The sequence below is a fragment of the Bombyx mori genome, chromosome 18 (genome assembly GCF_030269925.1).
Source record: "Bombyx mori chromosome 18, ASM3026992v2".
Taxonomy (NCBI): Eukaryota; Metazoa; Arthropoda; class Insecta; order Lepidoptera; family Bombycidae; genus Bombyx; species Bombyx mori.
In genome coordinates, this window is record NC_085124.1 from 5,554,334 (window position 1) to 5,581,268 (window position 26,935).

General features: G+C 36.9%; 1 protein-coding gene and 1 long non-coding RNA gene across 3 annotated transcripts in view; one reads left to right on the forward strand and one right to left on the reverse strand.

Annotated features, from left to right (window-relative positions):
* The first annotated feature begins 3,291 nt into the window (after window positions 1-3,291).
* LOC101742548 (homeobox protein unc-42) overlaps window positions 3,292-26,935 on the forward strand; it is a 33,365-nt gene continuing 9,721 nt past the window's right edge. For both annotated transcript variants that reach the window (XM_021349403.3, XM_012692022.4), the window contains exons 1-3: window positions 3,292-3,903; window positions 21,208-21,377; window positions 23,007-23,114. In XM_021349403.3, the coding sequence (XP_021205078.1) occupies window positions 3,381-3,903; window positions 21,208-21,377; window positions 23,007-23,114 (801 nt within the window). In that variant the 5' untranslated portion in view covers window positions 3,292-3,380. The remainder of the gene's footprint in view (window positions 3,904-21,207; window positions 21,378-23,006; window positions 23,115-26,935) is intronic.
* LOC101740683 (uncharacterized) lies at window positions 11,313-12,918 on the reverse strand. Its single transcript, XR_209851.4, has 3 exons — window positions 12,624-12,918; window positions 12,161-12,253; window positions 11,313-11,608 (listed from the first exon to the last, which is right to left on the reverse strand). It is a non-coding gene; the product is annotated as an uncharacterized LOC101740683 (long non-coding RNA).

A 26,935-nucleotide genomic window follows, 5' to 3' on the forward strand; every position in this document is an offset into this window, starting at 1 on the left:
TAAGTGACATGGTCACTACACAAGGGGGTCGTGGGCTCGAATCCCGCCAAGGGAAGATATTTGTATGATAAATATAAATGTCTTTTCCAGGGTTATGGATGTATATTAAATATATGTATGTGTATAATAAAAATCTTACATTTATTTCCGTTATGTGGTACCTGTAACACAAGTTCTTTACGAACTTATCACGGGACACATCATGTTTTTGCGATCAATAAATAAACATTTTTTTCTTCTTTCTAAATATCCATCCATTACAAAACTAATATACATTCAACCAAGAAACGTATCTTTGTAAAGATCATCAGCTCTTGGAAACAAAGCTCTAAAAACACATTAGTACACTCTACGTCAGGACAAAAGTTTTTGCCACCATTAAAAGTTTAGGGCTCCTGAGTAAGTTGCGAATCTTTCCTCTAACTAATTTAGATAATGGGCTACGGGAGATCTCTGTAGAGCGCGGCGTCCATCCTTCCCATGGGCTAATTAACCATACAAATATATAAGATTCTAGCGCATTCAATGTAATAAATAATTTTTGTTTGACTATAAAAATGAAGCACTCGATACTGAGGTTCGAATTCAAATATCTCTTCACAACAACAACAAGCTTAACAAGATGTCTCTTCTAATAGTAAGCAGTAGGTTATGATTTGTGTGGTCTTACGTCTATGGTAATACGAAAAACAATACTATCTAATATTTTATTAGGAAAGTGACTAATAAAACAGCGAAACAAAAATCCAACGAGCGACTTAGATATCTTATATCGAACTATACGTACATAATATATCCACAGTCAAGTTTACACTAACATTTCTCTCTGAAGTTGGCTTAAGCCGAAGTCTTACTTCAAGGAGCGGGGAATCAATTAAAACTACTAATAAAGTTCTAAGACATTTCACTTCTCCCCGACTTACACCCCCCGAAACTTCCTTTTAGTTTATAAGTAGAATTCTACTTTGCCTTCCGTCTAATTTATATGCGCGAATTGTTTTAAACATCTAATATCTACAAATTAGCGAAGGAACTCGATTAAATAGTTTGAGATTTTTTAAATGTTATTTAACAGTGTTTCATAAAAACCGTCACATTCTTTCGTTGTAAGCAGGATATGTTGAAAGCCCATACATACATATATCAGCGAGATGTTTTTACAATGCGATCAAGAACTCAACCAATTAAAATTTTGATATTTGGTAAATAGCTCTCAACTTTTTTTTTTTATTGCCTTTGTAGGCAGACGGGCATACGGCCCACCTGATGGTGAGTGGTTACCGTCGCCCATGGACTCCAGCAATGCCAGGGGCAGAGCCAAGCCGCTGCCTACAAACTGTTGCGAACTGTTGCGAATTCGCGCGGACTAAAACGCGAACTTAGTTTTTTTTGCGTAGTTTATTTTATGACACGATAATGTTTCTTCATATTAGAATTAAGTGCATATTGTTTGAGGATAATTACATGCGAGATTTGAATCAGGTATAGTCGCATCGTTAAATTAATTTCTCATGAACATTTACTGGCGGCAAGACGTATTGTTAGTGCACACGGACATCACAATTGTGTCTATTTCTACTGTGAAGCGGTCATTGGTTCCACTTCGAAGGATGATACAGCCGTATACAATTAAATATTCGACCTCATGTCGTAGGGTGGACGGCGCCTATTTCTGCCGTGAAGCAGTAATGCGTTTCGGTTTGAAGGGCGGGGCAGCCGTTGTGACTATACTGAGACCTTAGAAATATATCTCAAGGTGTGTGGCGCATTTACGTTGTAGATGTCTATGGGCTCCAGTAACCACTTAACACTAGGTGGGCTGTGAGCTCGTCCACACATCTAAGCAATAAAAAAAAAAAATGGCTATAATGTCTACGGCTCTCATTAACAATTTAGAACCTCTGGTGGTAGGATGTCTGGTGAATGGCGGCATTTACCTTGTAGTTGTCTATGGGCTCCGGTAACCACTTAATACTAGGTGGGCTGTGAGTTCATCCACCCATCTAAACAATAAATAAAAAAGCAGGTGGACCATGAGCTCTTCTGGCGATTTATTTTTTAGTTTTTAAACCGTATTTATTAAAGTTATTTCTTTAGTTAAGTATTTAAATAAGCGTTTTTCATTTTTATTTTCAACATACAAATATTAAATAATTAAAAACTAATTTCCCAATAGATTTCTTTATTTTATAATGGATATGTCAAGGCATTTCGTGCGGTAATGAAAATAACACATAGATGTAAATAATAAAACAAATACACACAGATGTAAATTTCATGTATTTTAATTTATAAAAAAACAAACGAAAACAAATAATAAGGTCTTCGGGCAGGCTGGTTGCACCACAAGCAGTGACGACAACAGAAGCACTCTCGTCAGCAAAAGTGGTGCTGTTCAGTAAAATTCGTTCACGTTGATACTACACTCCGAGGTCATTGCTGCAGACTTCATTCTCAAGTGAGGAAGAATTGCAGCTCCAGACGATGGAGTTCTCTTGGAGCTCGTTCCGGCTACTCCACACGGACTAGTGGATGACTCCTCTCGTTTCCGTATAACAAAATTCAGGTTCAGTGTGATCAAAATTGTATATCCGAACCATTGAAACATAGTAAAACATTCTGCCAATGAAATAAAAATAATTCAATACCGTGATAGATATCTTTGAATATTAAATGACAATTTCGATTAATACCGAATTTATCTGCGGTATCTATTCGTTGATCTCATTACAAAGTGAGAGAACTTGATACAGCTAATGATATTCATAGCCGTAATGAACAGGGGCTCTGTGCAAAAGGGCTGCTATCTCTAAAATGGATCTTGGACACTTGTCGATCATGTGTATTCATGTTTGTTTTTCATACTTCATATTAGAATACGATGTATATATTTAAATAATTTATTATTATAAACTCTTATATTAACAACCAAAGTTATTTACACACACAAATAACGTCTTTGAATTCTCTAAAAGAATGCGTGTTTTGCTTCAAGAATTCCATACATGATTTTACGTTTTGTGAAACAAAACATGGTGCAATGCATAAACTTTAAACGCAAGATCGACGAGAAGCCGTGGGACAATAAAACAAAGAAAAGCGTATCTCGCCCGGAGCGGTGCGGGCGTCGAGTCGGACGCCGCCAATCAGAAGCGACGGACGATCCTGCCGCCCCATGGGCCCGCCCCCGCTGCTACGCGTCTCGCGACGAGGGTGAACGAGACGCAGCATCCCTATAAAGATTTTACATCGATTACGGGGACGGGCGCAGGCTGTTTCTGTCTCACCCCTGGGCGGGCGACGTGAGTTTCTGTCGCGCAGTCGCGAACAATTAACGCGCGGGGCGGCGCGGCCGATACGCGTCGCACGACGTCACTATAATGTGGTTAGTCAGTGAGCGTCGGAGCCGAGCCGACGGCGACGGCGAGTGTAACGAAGTCGAAGTGAAGAACGCGGGAGAGCCGCGCTGCTCGCTAAGCCAGCGCGCCGGCCACAGCACGGTGGAGTTCAAGAGCACGGCGTGCGCGGGGGCCGGCGAGCCTCACGCGCCGCCTCTCGCCGCCCTGCCGGACCCGCAGCAGTTCAACATCTTCCCGGCCTTCTTCAGCCGCCAACTCAACTTCACGGGTGGCGGTGGCTGCGGACAAGGCTCTAAGATCATGGAGGAGTTGCGGCCGAACCTGGTGGGAGGATTGCTCGGTGTACCTGGCTTGCTGGACGAACACCAGGCGGATGCCAAGTTCCTCACTTCTGGCGGCGAGAGCAAATACACGCCCGACAAGAGCCGTAAGTGCAGCAACGCTTCTTCATCATCGGCGGAAGAATTCGGCGGTCTGTACGGAGGGGAACACGCCGCCACGCCTCCAGCACCTCCACTCAGTAGATCCTTGCATGACAACACAGGTATATTGATAACAGGTACCTTTACATACCTTACTAACATCGAACTTCAAGAATTACTTAGTACTATTTGGTTCTATCGTGGTATTTTTACGATGAAAATTTAAAATATTTTATTTCAATTCGCTTGGCGTTAAACTTCTTTATTGAAAGTCAAAGTCTACTTTACTAAGAAGAGCTACAGATCTAAGATGAACCGACAAAACAAACTCAACGACCTTTATTCCGTGCAGTGTAATCTCCATAACAAACAACAAACGATGATAATCTCATCAAGACCTTCGGCTTTAAGTATCTAAAGAGTCTATATATTTAAAGTTATATATATGTATGTACTTAGTCTGGCCATTAATACTGTTACAATTAAAAATAAACAAAATATTACATTTGAATTTGGAATCTGTCATTTTTATATGATTGCTCATTGAGTTTTCTCATTTTGGCGCCAATACATTGTACAATATTTTGCGATATTAAAATGGAGTGGGGTGATAAAGACAACCGAATCGCTGTGATTGCATTACACAAAGTAGGTATGGAGCCAAATGCAATTTTTAAAACTCTCCATACGCTTGGTATTAGTAAAATGTTTGTGTACCGGGCTATTAATAGGTGCAATGAGACCTCCTCTGTTTGTGACAGAAAAAGATCTGGCCGTCCACGTAGTGTTCGTACGAAAAAGGTGGTCAAAGCAGTAAGGGAATGAATTCGAAGAAATCCTGTTCGAAAGCAAAATATTTTATCTCGGGAGATGAAGATAGCACCTAGAACCATGTCGCGTATTTTAAAAGATGACTTAGGACTTGCAGCCTATAAGAGACGTACTGGTCATTTCTTAACTGATAATTTAAATTAGAATAGGGTGGTAAAATCGAAACAACTACTGAAGCGGTACGCAAAGGGAGGTCATAGAAAAAATTTGTTTACGGATGAGAATTTTTTTACAATGGACAACATTTTAACAAATAAAATGACCGTATTTATGCTCAAAGCTCTAAGGAAGCTTCCCAATTAGTCGACAGAGTGCAACATGGGCACTATCCGACGTTAGTGATGGTTTGGTGGGGTATTAGCTATGAAGAAGTGACTGGGCCATACTTTTGTGAAAAAGGTATCAAAACAAGTGTATCAAGATACCATTCTTGAGAAAGTAGTGAAGCCCCTTTAACAACACCATATTCTATAATCAAGAATGGTCCTTCTAGCAAGACTCGGCGCCAGGTCATAAAGCTCGGTCTACGCAGTCTTGGTTGGAAACGAACGTTTCGAACTTCATCAGAGCTGAAGATCAAGCTGGCCGTCGTCTAGTCCCGATCTTAATCCGCTGGATTATGATTTATGTTCAGTTTTAGAGAGTACAGCTTGCTCTAAACGTCATGATAATTTGGAGTCCCTAAAACAATCCGTACGATTGGCAGTGACAAATTTTCCCATGGAAAGAGTTCGTGCTTCTATTGATAACTGGCCTCAACGTTTAAAGGACTGTATTGCAGCCAACGGAGACTACTTCGAATAAGCTTTTTATACTTTAAATAATTTATATTTATGTATTAAACTAACGCACTGTAAAAGTAATAAATGTTATTTGCCATATATATTTTTTTGTTTTCCTTTGTAACAGTATTTATGGCCAGACTAAGTATATCTGTCAGCAACAACTCTGCTAGAAGTCAACATAAAGAATTAATGAATCGTAATGCATGATATAAAACAAAAAATAATAATATTACCAATTATCAATACTTTATTCTTAATAAATAAAAATGATAATTTATTAGTTTGCTTATGTATATAGTATATTATTGCTTCTTATTTGATTGCTTATTTTAATTGTTCGATAAAGTTAACCGATTGTTATTGTGTGATGTTGGAAGATGGTTCAAAAACGTTTTTGACTTATTTCCGCAACGTAAGAGAAGTCGCGCGTGAGTATCTACCTCAAAAAAAAAATTGTTTTTAATATTATGTATTTTCGGACTATTGCTATAGTAAATTAATTAGCGTGCAACGTGACGAACGTGGAGACACATCAGCCACCTCTCCGGAGACTGATCGATTTGTTTACGCGAAAATATGGATATAGCAACTATATAAAATGCAATTATTATAAAAGCAATTTATATAAAATGAAAAACCAGACATTAAACAAAACTAGTAACCTTTGTTTTTCACCAATCGAATCCAGTTTTGAAACGATCAAATGTATAACAAAAAACTTTCGTTAATCACATGCCTTATTAAAAGATTACTTAAATATAAAAAAAAAAACATTAAGGAAAAGAATTTGAAACGAATAAAAGAATCATTTCTAATTCATTGAAATACAAAAAAAAAAACAGATAAAAAAAATTGATTCTTCAATTATTTTAGTTTTTATTTAATTATCCGTTCAATTTGCGGTATATACAAATCAAATATACTAACACAATCACTTGTCCTGATTCACTGACTGATTCGTGATCAACGGAAATACTTAGCCGTTGAGAAGATTTTAAATGTTGACAGTTGATGCCTTTAAAGTATCCACTAGAGGGCCTTACGATCGTAATACCTAGGAGTCTCCTGCAACCTTTCGATGGAATTGGGATTACTATGATCGACATTACGGGTTGTATTTAGTATCGGTAATTTGGAGAGTTAAATACTGCTAATCCTCAACCGAACCAAGGGGAACCATTCGTTGGGACGAAGACTTATGCATTACAGATCATAATATACGGCTCGTGTGAAGTTCGGCTCTCATCGCTAGGTCAAAGCTTCCATATAATATTTGACTCCAAACAGAAGAGAGCCGTTCGGACTGTTAATAGTTCCGTTTTCTTGTGTCGCTTGGAACCTCTGAACCAACAGAGGGACTTAAGTTCTCTGGGTGTTGTGTACTGTGTATGACATGGGGGAGTGCTCTGAAGAATTGTTTGCTATAGCCTCCACATAACATGCTATATACCATCTGGCTTGAGAATGAACTTGCCTCCACAGTATTTCCTGAGCGTGATGATAAGGATTTCTTCAAACGAGGTTTGATGAAGAACCTCAGCGGACTTGTGTCCATTAGCGACGATGACCTCTTTTCTATTGGTTGGCCGTAACCTCGTCTGCGAAAAGTTATAATAAAGAAAATATTTTGATAGCTTCGTCGCTAAGAGAAATGTATCGAAATCTGTCAATTTATAGCAAAAAAACTCGAACGCTCATACACTTGCGATAGAAGAAATAGTATAATAGGTTGAGGAAAAAGTCTTTTCCCATTATAGTATGTATGAACTTGTAATAAAATTTCTTTGGTATACTATTTGTATCTCGCTGGTTTTGGTATCATTAAAAGTTTAAATTTTAAAGAAGATAATTCCAAATTCAAATTAGGAAAATGTGTGATTTTATTTATTTTTCGTACTATCAAGATGAGTGTATCTAACGAAGAAATTCGATAAATTTTAAAATTTTCCTACCAAAAAGGTAAAAATGCAACGCAAGCCAGGAAAAAAAATTGCGATGTTTATGGACCTAGTGCAGTGTCTGTGAGAGTAGCACAAATTTGGTTTAAGCATTTTCAGTCCGGAAATTTTGATGTCAAAGATGCACGTCGCTCTGGTCGCCCTATTACGGATAAAATGGATGCCATTTTTGAAAAATTTGGAGCAAGTTTGGCATATCAGTAGTTACAACGTAGCTGAAGAACTGGGAATTGACCACAAAACAATTTTGGTGCATTTGAAAAAACTAGGTACACAAAAAAGCTCGATATTTGAGTATCTCACGAGTTCACTGAAATAAACCTAATGAACCGTGTACTCATTTGTGATTCTTTATTACGACGTAATGAAACCGAACCATTTTTGAAGAAGCTGATAGCTGGTGATGAAAAGTGGATTACGTACGACAAGAACGTCCGAAAAAGTCCGCTCAGGCTTCACAGACTGTGGCGAAACCCGGTTAACTCGCAACAAGGTGATGCTATGTGTGTGGTGGGATTGGAAGGGCATTATTCATTATGAGCTGTTACCACCAGGGAGGATCATCGATCCTGAACTCTACCGCGAACAACTGATGAGATTAAAACAAGATGTTGAGAGAAAGCGGCCGAAATTAATCATCAGAAGGGGTGTGGTTTTTGATCATGATAACGCTAGACCTCACACATCTTTAGCCACTCAGCAAAAATTAAGAGAGCTTGGCTTGGATGTGTTAATGCATCCGCCGTCCGTATAGTCCTGACCTGGCACCTTCAGATTTCCACCAGTTTCAGTCTCTTCAGAATTCTTTAGGCAGTGTCAGATTAACATCACGAGAGGATTGCCAAAACCAATTGTCGCGGTATTTTGATCAGAAGCCCCAAAGTTTGTATAGCAATGGGATCATGTTCCTACCCACAAGATGGCAAAAAGCTATCTAACAAAATGGTAACTACATTCTTTAGTTAAATTATATATAAATAAATTATATTAAAAAATGGTGTGAATTTTCTTAAAAAATGCGAAGAAACTTTTTCCCCAACCAATATATGACGGAGTAGATGAGGATATAAGGAGATGGAGAATGTAACGAAGGTGGGCGATCGGCGGTGTTTTTAAAAAGCTGCGGTGGTTCTCGTAGATTCTCTTTTTTTTATTTTTTTTTTATTGCTTAGTTGGGTGTACGAGCTCACAGCCCATCTAGTGCTAAGTGGTTCCTGGAGCCCATATACATCTACAACGTAAATGCGCCACCCACCTTGAGATATAAGTTCTAAGATCTCAGTATAATCACAACGGCTGGCCTACACTTCAGACCGAAACGCATTACTGCTTCACGGTAAAAATAGGCAGGTTGGTGATACCTACCCGTGCGGACTCAGAAGACGTCCCACCCACAGTAATTACGCAAATTATAATTTTGCGGGTTTTGATTTTTATTACACGATATTATTCCTTCACCATGGAAGTCAATCGTGAGAATTTGTTAGGTTCGTATTTCATTACAAAAACTGGTACTTGCCTGCGGGATTCGAACACCGGTGCATCGCAAGATACGAATGCACCGGACGTCTTATCCTTTAGGCCACGACGACTTCAAATTCATTTAAATCGATCATAAATACGAATGGGTACCGATATTTTAATACTTTAAAATCGATTAATAGGTGCACTAACAATCTTCCCCTCCAGTCGCACTCCTCGTGCTTGAAGGTCATGACCCCCTCCATCCATGACTTTCGTCCTGACAATGCTGTGCCATCTCATCCTGGTTTCGGCTACTCTGAGAGCCTCGTAGACGGTGGAATCGAGGGTGATGCGGACCTGGTTATACTAACGCATCGGACTGCGCTCCCGCCCTCTCTTTCCTTCCGCTTTGCCAGTAATCACCAGTTTTTCAAGGTTGTCTTCGTCCTTCCTACCAACATGTCCGAAGTTCTGTAAGATATATTGGTCTGTAATGCGGTTGGCGGTTCATGACATCCGCAGCAATTACCTCCAGCCCTAATAATATGAGAAAAGATTTCAAAGGCAAATAATTCAAATATCTCAAAGAAAATACGTGAAAGACAGCGTCAATGGTGCTAATATTGGTTACGTCAACAGAATAGCTCTTCATTCAGTTACAATGACACAGAAAAACAAACACGAGGTCGCCCTGAGGCTATTTGATGGATTTGATGGAATGGCAACCTGAATAAAAACTCATTGTATACTTGCTGATTTTTGTAACAGAGCTTCGAGACGAAAGCTCATGTAGAGAGAGAGCTAATTTAGACTATAAACTATCTCTGTACAAACATTTATCCAATTCCATTCAGTAATATTTGCGGGATTAAATAAAACATCCCAACATAAAAACTTTCACCTTTAAAATATTTGTAAAGACAATTCCAGCACGCTGAGAGCTTTGAATGCAATATGAACTATGTACATATCTCTATATATTATCATCTGTTCACAAGGTAACAGTTATTTGTCTTCAATTTGATAAATAGTTCATGAACAAATAAAAAATGACCACATACCATTCAATATCTCCTGATTAATATAAATTCAAATGATCAAATCTTTACCATCTAATTCAGTATTCAATACTAGTCTAGCACAGTTCAATTACTTCATTGTCCTAACAAAACCCGCTAAGTAACACGTAGACACTGCTGCCCGGAATATGTGCGTATAATTACAATTTCAATTAGGCTAGTAATATCGCAAACAATCGGCCCGCGGGTGACGTCATGAATACGAAATGTCACTAACGACCTCTCCCCGCACTCGCCCGCTGACCCCATACCTTCCCAAAAACTAGGGTTGCCACGCGCCTCGTATATCTGTTACTTTAATATTTTATATTCTTATTGTATGATGGCATGCCAATTTAACATATACCATATTCGTATCAACGTGAACGATCCATTCCAAATAGTAATTAGACATATATTATAGAAAAAAACACACTAAAATATTCATTCTTGAATTCAAATATTTATTCACTATGCGTCTACATCCCTACAATAAACAAAACGATCATCAAAATTATGTTATAGTCATAATGGCTGTTAACCTTATTAAACAATTGAAAAATAATTGATTTTACCCTTCTGACCTCGAGAGCTATGGAAGAAGATTTTACCACAGATATATATAATGGGACAAATTAGCGTTACAATTAGTGGAGTGATGTCGTGGTTATCAATTTGAGAGAATAGAATAATTATTAAAAGTCATACGTGCTTTGAACGAATAATTTAAATCGGCTAGTTATGTTCTGATACGCGTGGATTTGATATTGAACGAGGTATCACGATCATTGGAATATGCTGTATCTTTCCCGCAAACTGAATAGTTGCTTACCATTTTTTTTGCTGAAAATTGAAGTCATAACTCAGCAAGTGCTTTTTTTTGAAAAGTAGGGTTAGTTGTGGCCGAGGGGCTTTTCCAGCTTAACCAAGACAGGTGGACGAGCATGGGCTCAGCCTGGAGCTGATATGAACATATAAGATACTTTTTTTCTTACCCATGCTGATAACCTTAAGAGGCTATTTCAGCTTCACCATAACGTGTAGGTGAGCTCGCGAGGCTCAAACCGGAATTGTTGCTAACATTGGCCCTAGCAAGAGCAGTGATTCGCAGAATCTACCACTGGATCGGAAACGCGATCCACTGAGAGGATCCGACGAGAAACTCAGTGGGCTGGGTCTATGGGGTTTTATGCGAAAATAGTCACTCGTATTTATAGTAGAACAGTGGAGGTAGTTTAGTCATCAATTCTCTTCTATGGGTTAATTTACTCGTCGAGTCCTTCGTCGTATGCAACGGGTTCGCCGAGGACGGTGACCGGTGCTTGTGGTACATAAAAGCACCGTTAATGGAGCGGGAGGATCCGTATTGACGTGTTTAGGGCGACATCGACTGTTTATAGATGACAATGAAGACAATGAAATTAAAAACGCGGGATTAAATAGTAAAAATAGTTTTAATGCATAACTAGTCTATTAGGATAATAAAATTAACACACAAAGTCTATACATTGTTTTCATAAACTAGCACTGCTGAACTGTTGTAGTCCTAATATTCGTTTGAATTTCGGTAATGTCGTGACAGCCCTAGTTTGTACAACCCTCCGTGGTGCCGGGAGCGAAGGCTGAATTTTCAAGCGACTTCGGTTTCCAGTTCGGGCATGTACGATACACGTACTAAATGTGCATTGAATATATACAGTACTCACGAACATGAACATTCTACGCCGAATCCTGGTGTTATAGATGAAAGACTATTTATTAATATTTGAATTTAAATAATTTGTTGTGAAAATAACAAACAATATCAACGATTACTTGTCATTATTTTTTATAATTATTTGAAATTATGAATTGTTTTTAGCATAGTTTAATTATAGTCAAAATTACGAATTACGAATTTACTGTGGTTGGACCTCTTGTGAGTCCGCGCGGGTAGGTACCACCACCCTACCTATTTCTGTCGTGAAGCAGTAATGTGTTTCGGTTTGAAGGGTGGGGCAGCCGTTGTAACTATACTAGAGACCATAGAACTTATATCTCAATGTGGATAGCGCATTGACGTTGTAGATGTCTATGGACTCCAGTAACCGCTTATCACCAGGTGGGCTGTGAGCTCGTCCACCCATCTAAGCGAAAAAAAAAGTGAAAATTAAACAGAATCCCCTTGTGAATCAAACACATGCAATCCACACATGTGTGAAAACGTCCTGCCAAGTTTCCACATCCGCTGCATGGAAGAATCCTAATCGTCATGCCCCAGTTTCAAGTTTCACTTTAACTCACCATTTAGATAGTATTTAGATTCTTTCTGTAAATAAATTGAATAAGGTCGAGCTTAGGTGTCGCTTGGAGAAAATTTTGCTACGCAAATGCTTCCTGAAAATGACGAGAGAGTAGATCACGTTAGATAAAGACAGTGACTTTAACTTTTAAAAGCGCAGAACCTCGCGAAGATTTGGAACTGCTCGCGCCAACTTCCCAAATAACTAGGCACTTATTTTTCACATCCTACAAAGTCGAACGGATTGAATCAGAATAGATCTCACAGATCGAAACCGTTGAAGTTGCAGAAGGACTTGCAGTATCTCTGTAAGGTCTCCTGTATGTCCCACGGAGACTACTTCAGGAAATTATTCAATATGATACAAGTTTTTCCTTTTCACTATCTCACCAGTTATTGCCGTTGCCGAATTCACTTTTACTAGCTCTTTACTTAATGATCTCTTAAATAATGTAAATACCTTACCAATGGAGATTTTGTCTGTGGAAATTTAGAAAAATCCTTTGCACCGGCTGTGACCCAGCTATTATTGTTGGCAGCGGTAATCCTACTTCATCGAAACAAAGGACATGAGCCACTCTCCATACATTGCACGGCCCACTAAACGAAGTTCAAGGACAGTAATGAAGTTTATATAACAGACTATATATGCCTTTTATAATCAACAAATTAAAATCGATATTGTTCAAAGGGATACAGAGATATTTAAAAAATAAAATAAGAATTTTAGGTTGTAACATATGATTTTACTGTCAATACACTGACACTTTAACTTCATCATCAGCTTAAATCTATATATTAATACGTGAAGCAAAAACTTTGTATCCCTTTTTACGAAAATTGCGGACGGAGGAGTATGAAATTTTCCACACTTATAGAGAATATAGAGAAGAAGTGCAAAATGCTAATATTTTTTAAAAATAATGCATAAAAGATACATTAAATCAATAAAGAAAACATTACACACACTACATACCATGTATTTGACGCACACACGCATGCATACTATTTATCGTCAAACTTTTGTTCTTGACGTCTGTGGTCAAATTGAAAATAGATTAAATATTATTTGTCTTTGTTAATATTTTTTATAGTGTAGTCTTGGCGAAATTTGTGATTATAGAAATATAAAATACAATCAAAATAGTGTACAAACTTACAATTGCAATTAATTATAGTCGAATTTCGACTACTGCGGGACCTCTAGTATTATTTATATTACTACGAGTATACTTTATATTACAACAAATATGAAATGTTTTTTTCTATAGATATTTCATTAATGTCCTTGAGAGCACGAGTAGCTGGGCCGAAAATGGCCCATGTCCTTTGAATCTCAGATTTACATATTAATATGAATTTTTAATAATCACTTTTATGAATCGATGTGATGAAAAGCAACTAATAATTGTTTTTTGAGATAATTTTTTTCGATATAGAATGATTTAATCTTTTAAAACATGGCGCGTTCGATTTTGCATATCTAGAGTTCGTTCGCAAAAAAGAGCCCGACATTATAAAATTATGTCATTTAATTTTGTGCGACAGTCGGAAATGCTCCAATTTAAGCCACTGCTTTATTTTCTTGTTTTGCGGTCTATTTATTAGAGTTGGGACAGAGTGTCATCGATTTTTATCGCTGAAAAGTTGATTAGTTTACGGCGGGCGCATTTTATGCTCAACGATTACTGTTGTTCTACCGTCTAGGCTTTTGAATTTATCCACAGTGTACCAGTGGTAAATTTAGCGGCATCTATTAGCAATTTACTGGTGGTAAAGTTACTACTACCAATCTATCTATATTTATTAAAAATCAGTAAATCCGGATTCAAAGGTGGGATTAGTCATTTTTGACTTTGACTTTTTGTGTCAAAATCAAATATGTATTGTAAATTCCAAACAACATTCCGACTGAACAATATAATTTATTATTACGTATTTAACATTCAATTTAATCTAATTGAGGATAACACCGAAACTGAGAATGAAAAAAAAAGATGATGACTGAATTTACTAAATTGAAAAGTTCAATATCATATCAAACCATTTATATAATACTCGGCTTCCTTCATAACATATTAAATAATACATACAGTACAAACACATGTTAGGATTAAAGAGTAAACCATGGGTCCAGGGGATTTAACACTCAAAATGTAACCATTGACGTACCTAGTCGCGTGGCGGTCGCGTGTGATTCGCACCTGCCTATTCAAGTACAGAGAACCCTTTACAACAAATAACACGGAAGCAATTGTCAACGAACACGAATTTATCAATTGACATATTTAAGTTTCCGTTATAATTCTAGCATATTTCAATGCCTCAATCAATGAACGTGGTAATGTAAGAAATTGTAAGAAATAATTCTGTGTTATATTCTATTTTTTTATTTTCTACATCACTTTAAATGCAATAACAAATAAGATTAGAAAGAAAAAAGCTTTTGTGAAATCATTTATAGGTCCAAATAAGCTTCTCTGATTACGTATGGTAATAAAAAATATCATCGAAAATGATACCTCAAATTGGGTTTATGACGTCACTGCCGCTTTCACAATTGGTGACTATTGCTAGATCATTACGTATCAGTTTTCACTTTACACCAGAAAAAATTTTAGAAGAATATTCTAAGATTTTATAACATAAACTTCCAGGTTTCTGAAATGAAACATACTTACCAGAAATATCATATGGCGCGTGAATTATTTATTACAATATCTAACGGTACAACATGGAGGCATGCAAGTTTGTCATTTCCGTAGACTTCAATAGCAGCTAAATGGGCCACGAGTCGGACTGCCATTTAATAATAAAAAAACATTACCAAAGAATAACACATCAAATCAAAAATAATTAAAGTTTAATCAAGTACGATCTGTGATAAAAACCTGTGATAATAAAAAATAGAAAAAAAAAACAATAATCTCCTTAATAACTAACCAATATGCGCATAGTAATCCACAGTAGGAATGTACTCGACATAATGGAGTGTTCATTGTAGTGACGGCACCTACAAATCCCGTAAACCTATTGTACGGACGTACCCCTTTGTATCAGATGACACTTTAAAAAGTCGACAATGCGACATTTGCAATAAATTGAAAAGTATTAAAAGATAAGAGCTGCTGAGACTAAGGTTTTGATCGATACAAAATTGTAATAAAAAAAATAAAAAAATATTATAAATAATAAATTTAATAAAAATTTCATCGCTAGAATGCGAAATCAAGGTATTTTATAAATTATCACGAACAATGTTTAAGTTTTTCATTGGATTTACGCACATTATTTGTAACCAATTTAGGCGTAATGCGTGTGATTTTTTTTAGTAGCAACAACTACTCCATTACCGCGATCTCAGAAGACTATAATTTAAAACTGTATTTAGAATACTTTAAAAACAGCTTGATAATTTTGTTCATTTAAAAGTGGCCACTTGATAAATGAGGTTAAAAGAAAATCAACAGGAATTACTGTCCCGTAAAATAGAAACACAAGATTGCTTCGCATTAGAAATTGGTTGAAATTTATGAACCAAAGAAAAGCATTCGAAAAAGTTTTAATTATAGCTTTGTTTAAGCAAAAATTATAAGGTATTTAGACCAATGATACAAGTTATTTAGACCTATGAAATAAATGCCCTAACATAAAATGTTATCAGAAAATTAAATGACGTCAATGACGATCGTGGATTTGCGGCATTTGTGTCAATTATAAATCTATTAGTGGAAGGAGACATATGGATGGTCGGAGGGCTAGGCGCCCTCGGGCGCTCCAGAGGTGGTCCAGCCCTTCACTCGAGTGCACAACAAATAACTTTAATTCTTTATTCAAGTGAAATATGTTGACTATTGACAATTATGATTTTATTGAAAAACATGAACACATTATATGTCAGAACAGCTTATCTATTACTAACTGAAATCTTAAAAATGTTAATCATATTTCCTATTAGATTTTATACCTACTCCATACAGAAAAGTAATTAAATAGTTTACTTGAATTAACTATAAAAAAATATATATATATGCTCACTTAAGACGTGTGTGTGCTGGAGATAGTGAGTATCGGAATTTTGTTAACATGCGGCTTACAAATATGTATATTACTAGATATGGCACATATAGATCTATAACTATGGCTAGTAACAAAGCACCAGTTTTTTCGGAAAATGCATTCGACTTTAAATGATTTACAATGACAATTTTATGTGTAGGTATATAAGATGTTTTTGATGTTTTTGTTGCAAACCATACTACTAATCTAATAACATTTCATTATCACAAATCTCTTATGGAATATCTCCTTATCAAAGTCTTCTTATTCAACATATTTTTTTGTAGAACAATAAACGCGTCCCCAGCTTTTAACTTTGACACTTCGGATCCAGTCATCCGACACCTCTCGACCGCCACAGATGGTGCTTTCATGTCAATCGTCATAATTAGGGGATTACGACCCCCTAATGACATGTTACATTGAATCTCTTTTACGCCCACGGACAAATGTTCTACAATTTGTTCTGTAAATAATGAATGTTTGTTCTCGATTATTTTGTTTCGATTCTGCCTTGCACCTTACAGTGTAAGTCTGTAGATGTGTTCTGCTACAAAAAGAAATAGATGCAACTAGTCTTAAAACCGTCGCTATAGGAAATAAAGTGGTAAGCATGTTATTAAATAAAACAAAAACCACGAAAACAAAGTTGTAGCGCCGTGTTGTCTCTATAGTAATATTCTAAAGAGGAAAGATATGTTTGTTTGTTTTTTTTTTTTTTTTTTTATTGCTTAGATCAGTGGACGAGCTCACAGCCCACCTGGTGTTAAGTGGTTACTGGAGCCCATAGACATCTACAACGTAAATGCGCCACCCATATTGAGATATAAGTTCTAAGGTCTCAATTATAGTTACAACGGCTGCCCCACCCTTCAGACCGAAACGCATTACTGCTTCACGGCAGAAATAGGCAGGGTGGTGGTACCTACCCGTGCGGACTCACAAGAGGTCCTACCACCAGTAATTACGCAAATTATAATTTTGCGGGTTTCATTTTTATTACACGATGTTATTCCTTCACCGTGGAAATCAATCGTGAACATTTGTTGATTATTAACTTAAAATATTCTTTACATCGCGTGCCCTGCGAAAACTATTGATGATAGAATAAAATAATGTACTATGATTTTGTAGAACACATTATTATTTACAAAAAGTGTCGCGAGAGCATATGTCTAACTATTATAGTTATGCCGCAATAAGTGTTCTCTTATTTAAAAAAATAAAACAACGTCAAATATCGTTGAAATTTTTGTTAAAGACCCGAGCGGCACCGGAGCGGACCGCTAGTTTTAGGATAAAATTACAACAATTGATGTTTTTTCCGCAGAAATTATATCGAACAAAGTCCTTTTTCATTTTGGTCAACGACCGCGGGTAAAAACGGCAAATAAAATCGTTTCTCTAATAGCTTAATCGGATCCCAGGAAAACGTCAGGTAAAACGAAACCAATATGTTCGCCAGCAAAGCACCTAAAACATGGAAGCGAAAAAAAGCAACCTTTCAAACGTTAAAAGGTCCGCTTAGCGCGGACGCAAACACTTAACTCCGTTTTAATTAGTAAGTAGCTTGGAACACCGTCAAAGGGAATGCATGAATACTTCGAAACCGACCTTCGGCAGTGCTTTTAAAATCTCCCTCGCTTAATTCAGAAGCTCAGAGAAACCGAAGGTAAACTGATTATGTCGCCAATATGAGAATTTTTAGGCAGAAACGGTAAATTTCGAGTTTTATCTTTGATGTTGTATAAAAGCTTTTCGAGTTTGTCTCTCGGGATCGATTTTCTAATTACGAATCGAAGTAAAACATTCGACTTATATCACGAATTTACATTGAATCTATTATTCAAAAACACTTAAAATCGACTATACGATTGTTAGTGGTGTCTGGTACTGATTTTCTAGTTTTATTTATTTATGGATCCGGTATTTCTTATGCTATTATAATCTTTCGAGTTACCAAGAACACGATATTAAAGTTGCAAAGGTTGTTTTTTTCATGTTTTACTCATAAAATTGAAAGTCGAAAATAAATTCGAAAATAAAATCCTAAAAATAAAAAGAAAAAATAATAATATATTAATCCTAATATTGACTATATTGAAAAATCACATACTCTTGTAGCTTTTCTAGTTACACCTAAACAAATACATTGAGCTACCTGTGTGTCAGATATTTCAATCTTGCAACATTGGAAACTGTGTGTGCCATCTATTTCAAAATTATTACTCTTTTGTACCTTGTTGAACTACGAAAAGGCAATAATATTATAAAAAATATGTTTTCGTCAATCACTACATTTAGTTAACACAGACATTCGAGGCTGTGCCTCAGGCCTTCATCACCATCCATAGATTCATACTTTCATCCATAGATGGCCACAAAAAAGAACAAAAATGATCAGATATTTAAAAAAAAGATGCGTGGTGTCGTGGGACACTGGATAGGAACGAAGTTCCTTATTATAAAAATATTAATTTTAAGTTCTATTCAAGGTATAAAGAAAATAAAACTGAAGGTTTTGCAACAACCCACGGTCATTCCGTAACGTGCGAACTTATTGTGGTATACTTAATTCACGGTTGTTTGCATAAGAGTTAGTGTATTGCGCAAACGAACGCTCTGAGGTCGTGGTCAATGAATAATAAAAAAATATGTTATTTTTTGTACGTTATTATAAAGTTAAGTCGTACACTGTGTGCATTACTAATAAAAATCTTACGTTACGGACGTTTTTTCCCGGTTAGGGTACCCCTCCGCATCGTCTCATAAGGAACTTCGTTCCAAAAATTTAGAAGTAATAACAACACCACCTCCCGGTGATCTCTTCAGGCGTTTGCAAGAGTCTCGACGTGAAATCATTAGTTAACAGCGTTAGTTAAAGCAACGCAATTACAATTATGTGCGGCCCGCGCGAACTTGACCTACGGCACGCGGGTCGATGCGCACGAACCGCTTATGCAAATAAGTACCTATGCGGTTTCCTTAAAGTCTGAACTGACAGCCTTTGAGTACGTGTTAGTCTCATTCTTCAGTTTTTTCTTCAGAATTCACCAACATTGATGAAACAAAACAACCGAGTACTAACGACAATTAATAAAATCTTAAATATAAAATATTGCAGTGAATTTTTTTTTTATTGCTTAGTTGGTTGGACGAGCTCACAACCCACCTGGTGTCAAGTGGTTACTGGAGCCCATAGACATCTACAACGTAAATACGCCACCCACCTTGAGATGTACGTTCTAAGGTCTCAGTATAGTTAAAACGGCTGCTCCCCCCTTCAAACCGAAACGCATTACTGCTTCACGGTAAAAATAGGCCGGGTAGTGATACTTACCCGTGCGGACTCACAAGAGGTCCTACCACCAGTAATTACGCAAATTATAATTTCTGCGAGTTTGATTTTTATTACACGATGTTATTCCTTCACCGTGGAAGTCAATTTGTTAAGTACGTATTTCATTAGAAAAATTGGTACCCGCCTGCGAGATTCGAACACCGGTGCATCGTTCGATACGAATTCACCGGACGTCTTATCCTTTAGGCCACGACAACTTTAGTGATGATTTTAATATCGCATTTAAACTCACAAATATCACATGTATTTAAACTTACTCGAAATTCCTACTTGACACCAGTCAATGGTATACTTAGTCTGGCCATAAATACTGAATTAAAAATAAACAAAATATTACATTTGAATTTGGAATCTGTCATTTTTATATGATTGTTAATTGAGTTTTCTCATTTTGGCGCCAATACATTGTTCAATATTTTGCGATATTAAAATGGAGTGGGGTGATAAAGAGAACCAAATCGCTGTGATTGCATTACACAAAGTAGGTATGGAGCCAAATGCAATTTTTAAAACTCTCATTACGCTCGATATTAGTAAAATGTTTGTGTACCGGGCTATTAATAGGTGCAATGAGACCTCCTCTGTTTGTGACAGAAAAAGATCTGGCCATCCACGTACTGTTCGTACGTAAAGGTGGTCAAAGCAGTAAAGGAAAGAATTCGAAAATGGAAAAGAAATTCTGTCCGAAAGCAAAAGATTTTATCTCGGGAGATGAAGATAGCACCTAGAACCATGTCGCGTATTTTAAAAGATGACTTAGGACTTGCAGCCTATAAGAGACGTACTGGTCATTTCTTAACTGATAATTTAAAAGCGAATAGGGTGGTAAAATCGAAACAACTACTGAAGCGGTACGCTAAGGGAGGTCATAGAAAATTTTTGTTTACAGATGAGAATTTTTTTACAATTGAGCAACATTTTAACAAACAAAATGACCGTATTTATGCTCAAAGCTTTAAGGAAGCTTCCCAATTAGTCGACAGAGTGCAACGTGGGCACTATCCGACTTCAGTGATGGTTTGGTGGGGTATTAGCTATGAAGGAGTGACTGAGCCATACTTTTGTGAAAAAGGTATCAAAACATCGGCACAAATGTATCAAGATACCATTCTTGAGAAGGTAGGAAAGCCACTTAACAACACCATGTTCAATAATCAAGAATGATCCTTCCAGCAAGACTCGGCGCCAGGTCATAAAGCTCGACTTACGCAGTCTTGGTTGGAAACGAACGTTTCCGACTTCATCAGAGCTGAAGACTGGCCGTCGTCTAGTCCTGATCTTAATGCGCTGGATTATGATTTATGGTCAGTTTTAGAGAATTCGGCTTGCTCTAAACGCCACGATAATTTGGAGTCCCAAAAACAATCCGTACAATTGGCAGTGAAAATTTTTCTCATGGAAAGAGTGCGTGCTTCTATTGATAACTGGCCTCAACGTTTAAAGGACTGTATTGCAGCCAATGGAGACCACTTCGAATAAGCTTTTTATACTTTAAATTGTTTTTTATTTGTGTATTAAACTAACACACTGTAAAAGTAATAAATGTTGCAATAGATTTATTTTTATTTTTAATTGTAACGGTATTTATGGCCAGACTAAGTATGTATACATGTTCTTTTTTGTCAACAGAGGGAGCGTTTAAAAAGTTAAAGCCGGAGCCTGGTGGGAATGGGTCCGGTGCGTCGAGTGGTAATTCAGCACTATCGCCGGCTCTAGGACCACAGCACGCGGGCCACACGCCAACAACTGCATCATGTCCGACGCCAGCGAGGAGAAGACATCGAACAACATTCACACAGGTTACTCCGACGGTTTCGAAATTACATATAAATCACCAAGTCCGATAACGACTTAGACTGGCAATTTTTTTTTTTATTGCTTATATGACATGAATTGTGTCTAAAGGTATGATTCCGAACTCGGCAACAATAGCCCACTGAGTTACTCACCAGATCTTCTCAGTGGAAGCACGACTCTTGCTAGGGTTCGTGTTAGCAACGTCGTCAGGTTTGAGCCCCGTGAGCTCACCTCCTAGTTAAGGTTACGCTGAAATAGCCTCTCAAGGCTTAGGTAGAAAAACGGCAACAAGCAGCAGAGCTGCCACTAAGGTGCTGCTCGGTAGTGACGCGTTTGACGCCACAGCAAGAGTACCTACGTGAATGCGTTGGTCTCTCGCGGCGGTAGGGTGACACTAACGCGCAGTAATGCTGCCGCTACATTGCTGCCTAGCTCGGAATGTAATCTCATATAAGCTTATAGAGATTGTATGGGGACTAGTAGTGCGGCGACAACACTACTGCGGCAGCACTGCTGCGTGCAGCGTAGTTCGAAATCATACCTTTAAGGTCATGAAATATCCTCGAAAATAATCTTTATACTAGGAAATGAGTTTGCCACTAATAAATAGTCTTGCTGGGTCCCTAGCACGCTAGCCGATGGTAACCGTCTACTATTAGTTCGACTGCTCATCTGTACGTCAATAAAAGTGCACGTTATTAAATAAAATATAGTTAGTGAAGAACGTGAATTAAAAATGTATTTTTGGTTCATTTTTGTTCTTACATGGTACTAGCCCTGCTCGTCCGCTTCGCTGGGCATTCAAAATTAACATTATAATTTTTAGTATTAGGGAGTCCAACACTCATATAAATATTAGCCTATCCATTCATCCAACGAAGAAACAAGCATTGTTGTTTGGATCTAGTTACTATTTCAGGGATTTCAGGTGATACCTATGGGTCTATATTGATAACACAACAAATTAATCTAACTTGACGTATAGACATAAAAAACAAAATATTAGTGAAATAATGGCTGCAGACACACAATCGACGATGTAGTAGCAGATTAAAATGAAAACAATAGTTTAAAAATTTAAAAAAAATACGCTTTTATAGAAAATCCCTAGCCCTTCTACTCATATCTGTTCATAAAATATTTATAACTACTGATACCATGCACCCCACGCCTTTTTTACAATAAAATCATTTTTTCTTACACTGTTATTAATTGAAATTTATTTTCTATTTTTTAGTTGGATTTTCTATAAAAGTGTATTTTGTTAGTTTTTTTTAAACTAATGCATTATTTATTTTTCATTTTCTAGTTGAATTTCAATTTTTTCAATTTTTTTTCTAAATATTGAATTGTCATCGGTCCTTAATAAGTATACCAAATTTCGAGTTAATCCGACGTTTTGAAGGGAGTCAAAATCATGTTCAAAGATTCCGTTACAAGCATACCTACGTAGGTAACATACATACGTCTGAAGCTAATAAAAGTGTATTAAATATTTGGGTCGCTTGTCGATCCCAACGGTGGTACCACTGAACTCGGACACTTTATCTGGATAATTCAGCTATTATAATATATTTGCATTCAAACATTCTTCGAAGCATTAAATTGCATTTACGAATCTTTTCACACAGGAACAATTAGCAGAACTAGAAGCTGCATTCGCAAAGTCACATTACCCGGACATTTACTGTAGGGAGGAGCTGGCGAGGACTACGAAATTAAACGAAGCCAGAATACAGGTCAGTACCATAGAATTAATCACAATCTATACTAATATTATAAAGAGGAAATATTTATTTGTCTGTTTGTATTGAATAGGCTCCGAAACTACTGAGCCGATTTGAAAAATTCTTTCACTGTTTGAAAGCTACACTATTCCCGAGTGACATGGGCTATAATTTTTTTTGAAAAAAATTAGGGATCATTACTAAAACTTCAATAACGTAACCCAAGGTGTAAAAAAATTACCTAAAATATTCTTTACATCGCGTGCCCTGCGAAAACTATTGATGATAAAATAAAATAATGTACTACGACTTTGTAGAACACATTATTATTTAAAAAAACAGTCGCGACAGCATATGTCTAACTATTATATAAAAAAATAAGACAACATCAAATATCGTTGAAATTTTTGTTAAAGGCCCGAGCGAAGCCGGAGCGGGCCGCTTGTTACCAATAAAAGGCTTTCGAACGAACCTTATAGTTTATTTAATTACAACAAAAGTAAATTTTTTTTTATTGCTTAGATGTGTGGACGAGCTCACAGCCCACCTGGTGTTAAGTGGTTACTGGAGCCCATAGACATCTACAGCGTAAATGCGCCACACACCTTGAGATATAAGTTCTAAGGTCTCAGTATAGTTAAAACGGCTGCCCCACCCTTCAAACCGAAACGCATTACTGCTTCACGGCAGAAATAGGCTGGGTGGTGGTACATACCCGTGCGGACTCACAAGATGTCCCACCACCAGTAATTACGCAAATTATAATTTTGCAGGTTTGATTTTTATTACACGATGTTATTCCTTCACCGTGGAAGTCAATCGTGAACATTTGTTAAGTACGTATTTCATTACAAAAATTGGTACCCCGTCTGTGGGATTCGAACACCGGTGCATCGCTAGATACGAATGCACCGGACGTCTTATCCTTTAGGCCACGACGACTTTGCAATATGCAATGCTATGCCGATAACACCAAACTAAAGCACAACACGCACAATATACAGCCTTACCATTAATATCGACCACTTCTAGATAACCAGTGGTGAAAATAGACAAAACGGTGACACAAACAGATTCCAATAAATGTAATTTTTTTTATGAAAAATCAGAATTTTATATGAAATAAATTTTATTTATAATATCATATACATATATAATTTAAATTATTCAGATATAAATTTTATTATACATATGTGTAAACCCACCCGTATTAGTTCGTTTATGAAATTAAAATAATTAGTAGCAAACTTAAGGAAAATGTTTTATGAATTAAAAAAATATAGTACATTATTAGTTCTAAGCTTTATTTTGAACAAAGGCAACAATTAGATTTACCTTGATGATTCATTCCGAAATCGAACTATGCTCGTAAAAGTAGTGATTCGAGATTATCAATTCCAATTCTCTTGGATTTTAAAATGCGTATCGAAAATTTTACCACGTTTTACAGATACAGAGCAACTGAAGTAAAATAGTATAGTATATCAATCACACATAGAGCCGATCTTTATATAATCGCATGACATTGTTGGACGGTATTTATTGGTAAATAAAAGCAAAACAGACCACCCAGAACGCAAAAATAAGCGATAAAAACTACGCAGAGCCGCGCCGCCGCGCCGTTCTTGGATGGAATTGTCGAAATATCAATGATGCGCGAATACTCGGATAATACAATTTGGAGCGTAGGCCGGAGGCGGATTGAATTAAAGCGCCATCTGTCGTCCTCGACCGTATGAATACGAAATGCTTACAGTAACTCGCGAGAGATCTTTATCTCAGTTTTAAAATTGCTCAATCCCCCGGGACCGTTGATATTGATTTGTCCCCGGAGCACCTAATTTGTTGCTTCAGATATTTTATTTAGAAAGTGACTTGTGACATTCTACGAAACATGAGAACATTGGTTTTTCACTACTATCAGCTTTGAATGATAGTGCAACACGAATATTTTTCTAGTTACGTTATTACTTAAGACTAAAAAGTAAATAATATCTATATTAAATACGTTTTGAACAGAATAAAGCTTTGTGAATTACATTAGTCAGACTTTTACTTCTATATCGGTGTTAAAAGCTCGTAATTTGCGAAGCAATTTTACATGGATAGGTATGTGAAACTCCGATACAGTTAGCGCGTGTGTGTGTGGTAGGTACATGTGTACACGCGCTCGGTAGGAGGCTATTAACGTTTAGGCGACGCTACATAAGAATGTAAACGTTAAAGACGACAGCAATGTCGAGCGAAATTTCCTCTACAAGGATCCCTCCTTTTCGATATAAAAATACAACGTGTAGGGACGAGCCAGGGTTGCGGGGTGGCGGGACGCGAGGGGCGGCCCCTGAGGCATTGCAATCCCATCAAATGGATCCGTAACGAAGTTAGCCGCTCATCCTCCCCGCGCGCCTCTCGACATTGTCTCTGCCCTCAAATGAATTCTACAATTGGAAATAAGAAAATGTTTTGTTGGAGCTCCGTGCTTTCTCAGTTTAAAAGCGAGCGTTTTCTTTAGATAACTCAATACGTTTAGCGTAAGATACCGAACCACTTATTCACTGAACTTATTGAATAAAGTTAAAAACAAAGAATATAGATATAAGTTTTTAATAAATGTAGATGTTGTTTTAATTTAATAAAGGGTACACTTTAGAACTCATGTCTCAAGGTGGATGGCGCATTTATGTTATAGATGTCTATGGGCTCCAGTAACCACTTAACACCGGGTGAGCTCGTGCACCCATCTAAGCAAAAAAAAAAAAAACTAGCAAAACTACGTTATAAATCCGGCACGAATAACGTTTTTATGTGTTGCGTACAAAAAAACAGTGATTTTATATTAGTTATTTATTTACGAGAAAGTCGATAACCCAAAGGTATTGAGAGCAAACAACCGTATCTCATACAATCTAGTGAAAATTCGGAAATTGCCTCGTTTTTCATCACATCGCCCCCGTGGCGTGGGTCGGATGTCGGCTAGCTTTGTGAAAAAAACTAATATCCCAGTTGTTTCCGCTTGCTTTATGTACGTATGTATTGTACAACATTCCGGGAAAACAATTCTCAATCTGTATTTTTTTTGTTTGGAATAAAAAATATATGACACTTTGATAATTGTTTTTTTTTATACAGACAACAAATACAACTAAATTTACATTAAACAATAAAGCTCAAACTCTTTTCGACGTGTATTTTAATTGTATAGACAATCTCCATATCTATATCTATGTTTATTATTTTTCACGATCATACTATTAGTATTTTTTATTTATTCATATCCTTTATTAAAGTTTGAGAAGCATTGTAAATAGCCACATATATATTTTGGTTGGGGTGTGTTTTCTAACCGTTATATATAGGGTGTATCAGTTTATTTATATGGAGAGTGCGTAGAGAGGGTGCGGCCCCCGCCCCCGGGAGGGCCCTCCCTCTAATCAGCTCTAATCACCATATCAAACGACGCACGGTCTCATTCTCGTTGACAACACACAGATTAGGGCCCCGTGTGTTTTGTCCATTGTTTTCGTATTTAAATACATTTTGTCACATAGCAGCGTTCTAAAATAGAAATCTATATATTAATACGTGAAGCAAAAACTTTGTATCCCTTTTTACGAAAATTGCGCGGACGGAGGAGTATGAAATTTTCCACACTTATAGAGAATATAGAGAAGAAGTGCACAATGCTAATATATTTTTTAATTAATGCATAAAATATACATTAAATCAATAAAGAAAACATTACACACACTACATACCATGTATTTGACGCACACACCCATGCATACAATTTATTGTCAAACTTTTGTTCTTGACATCTGTGGTCAAATTGAGAA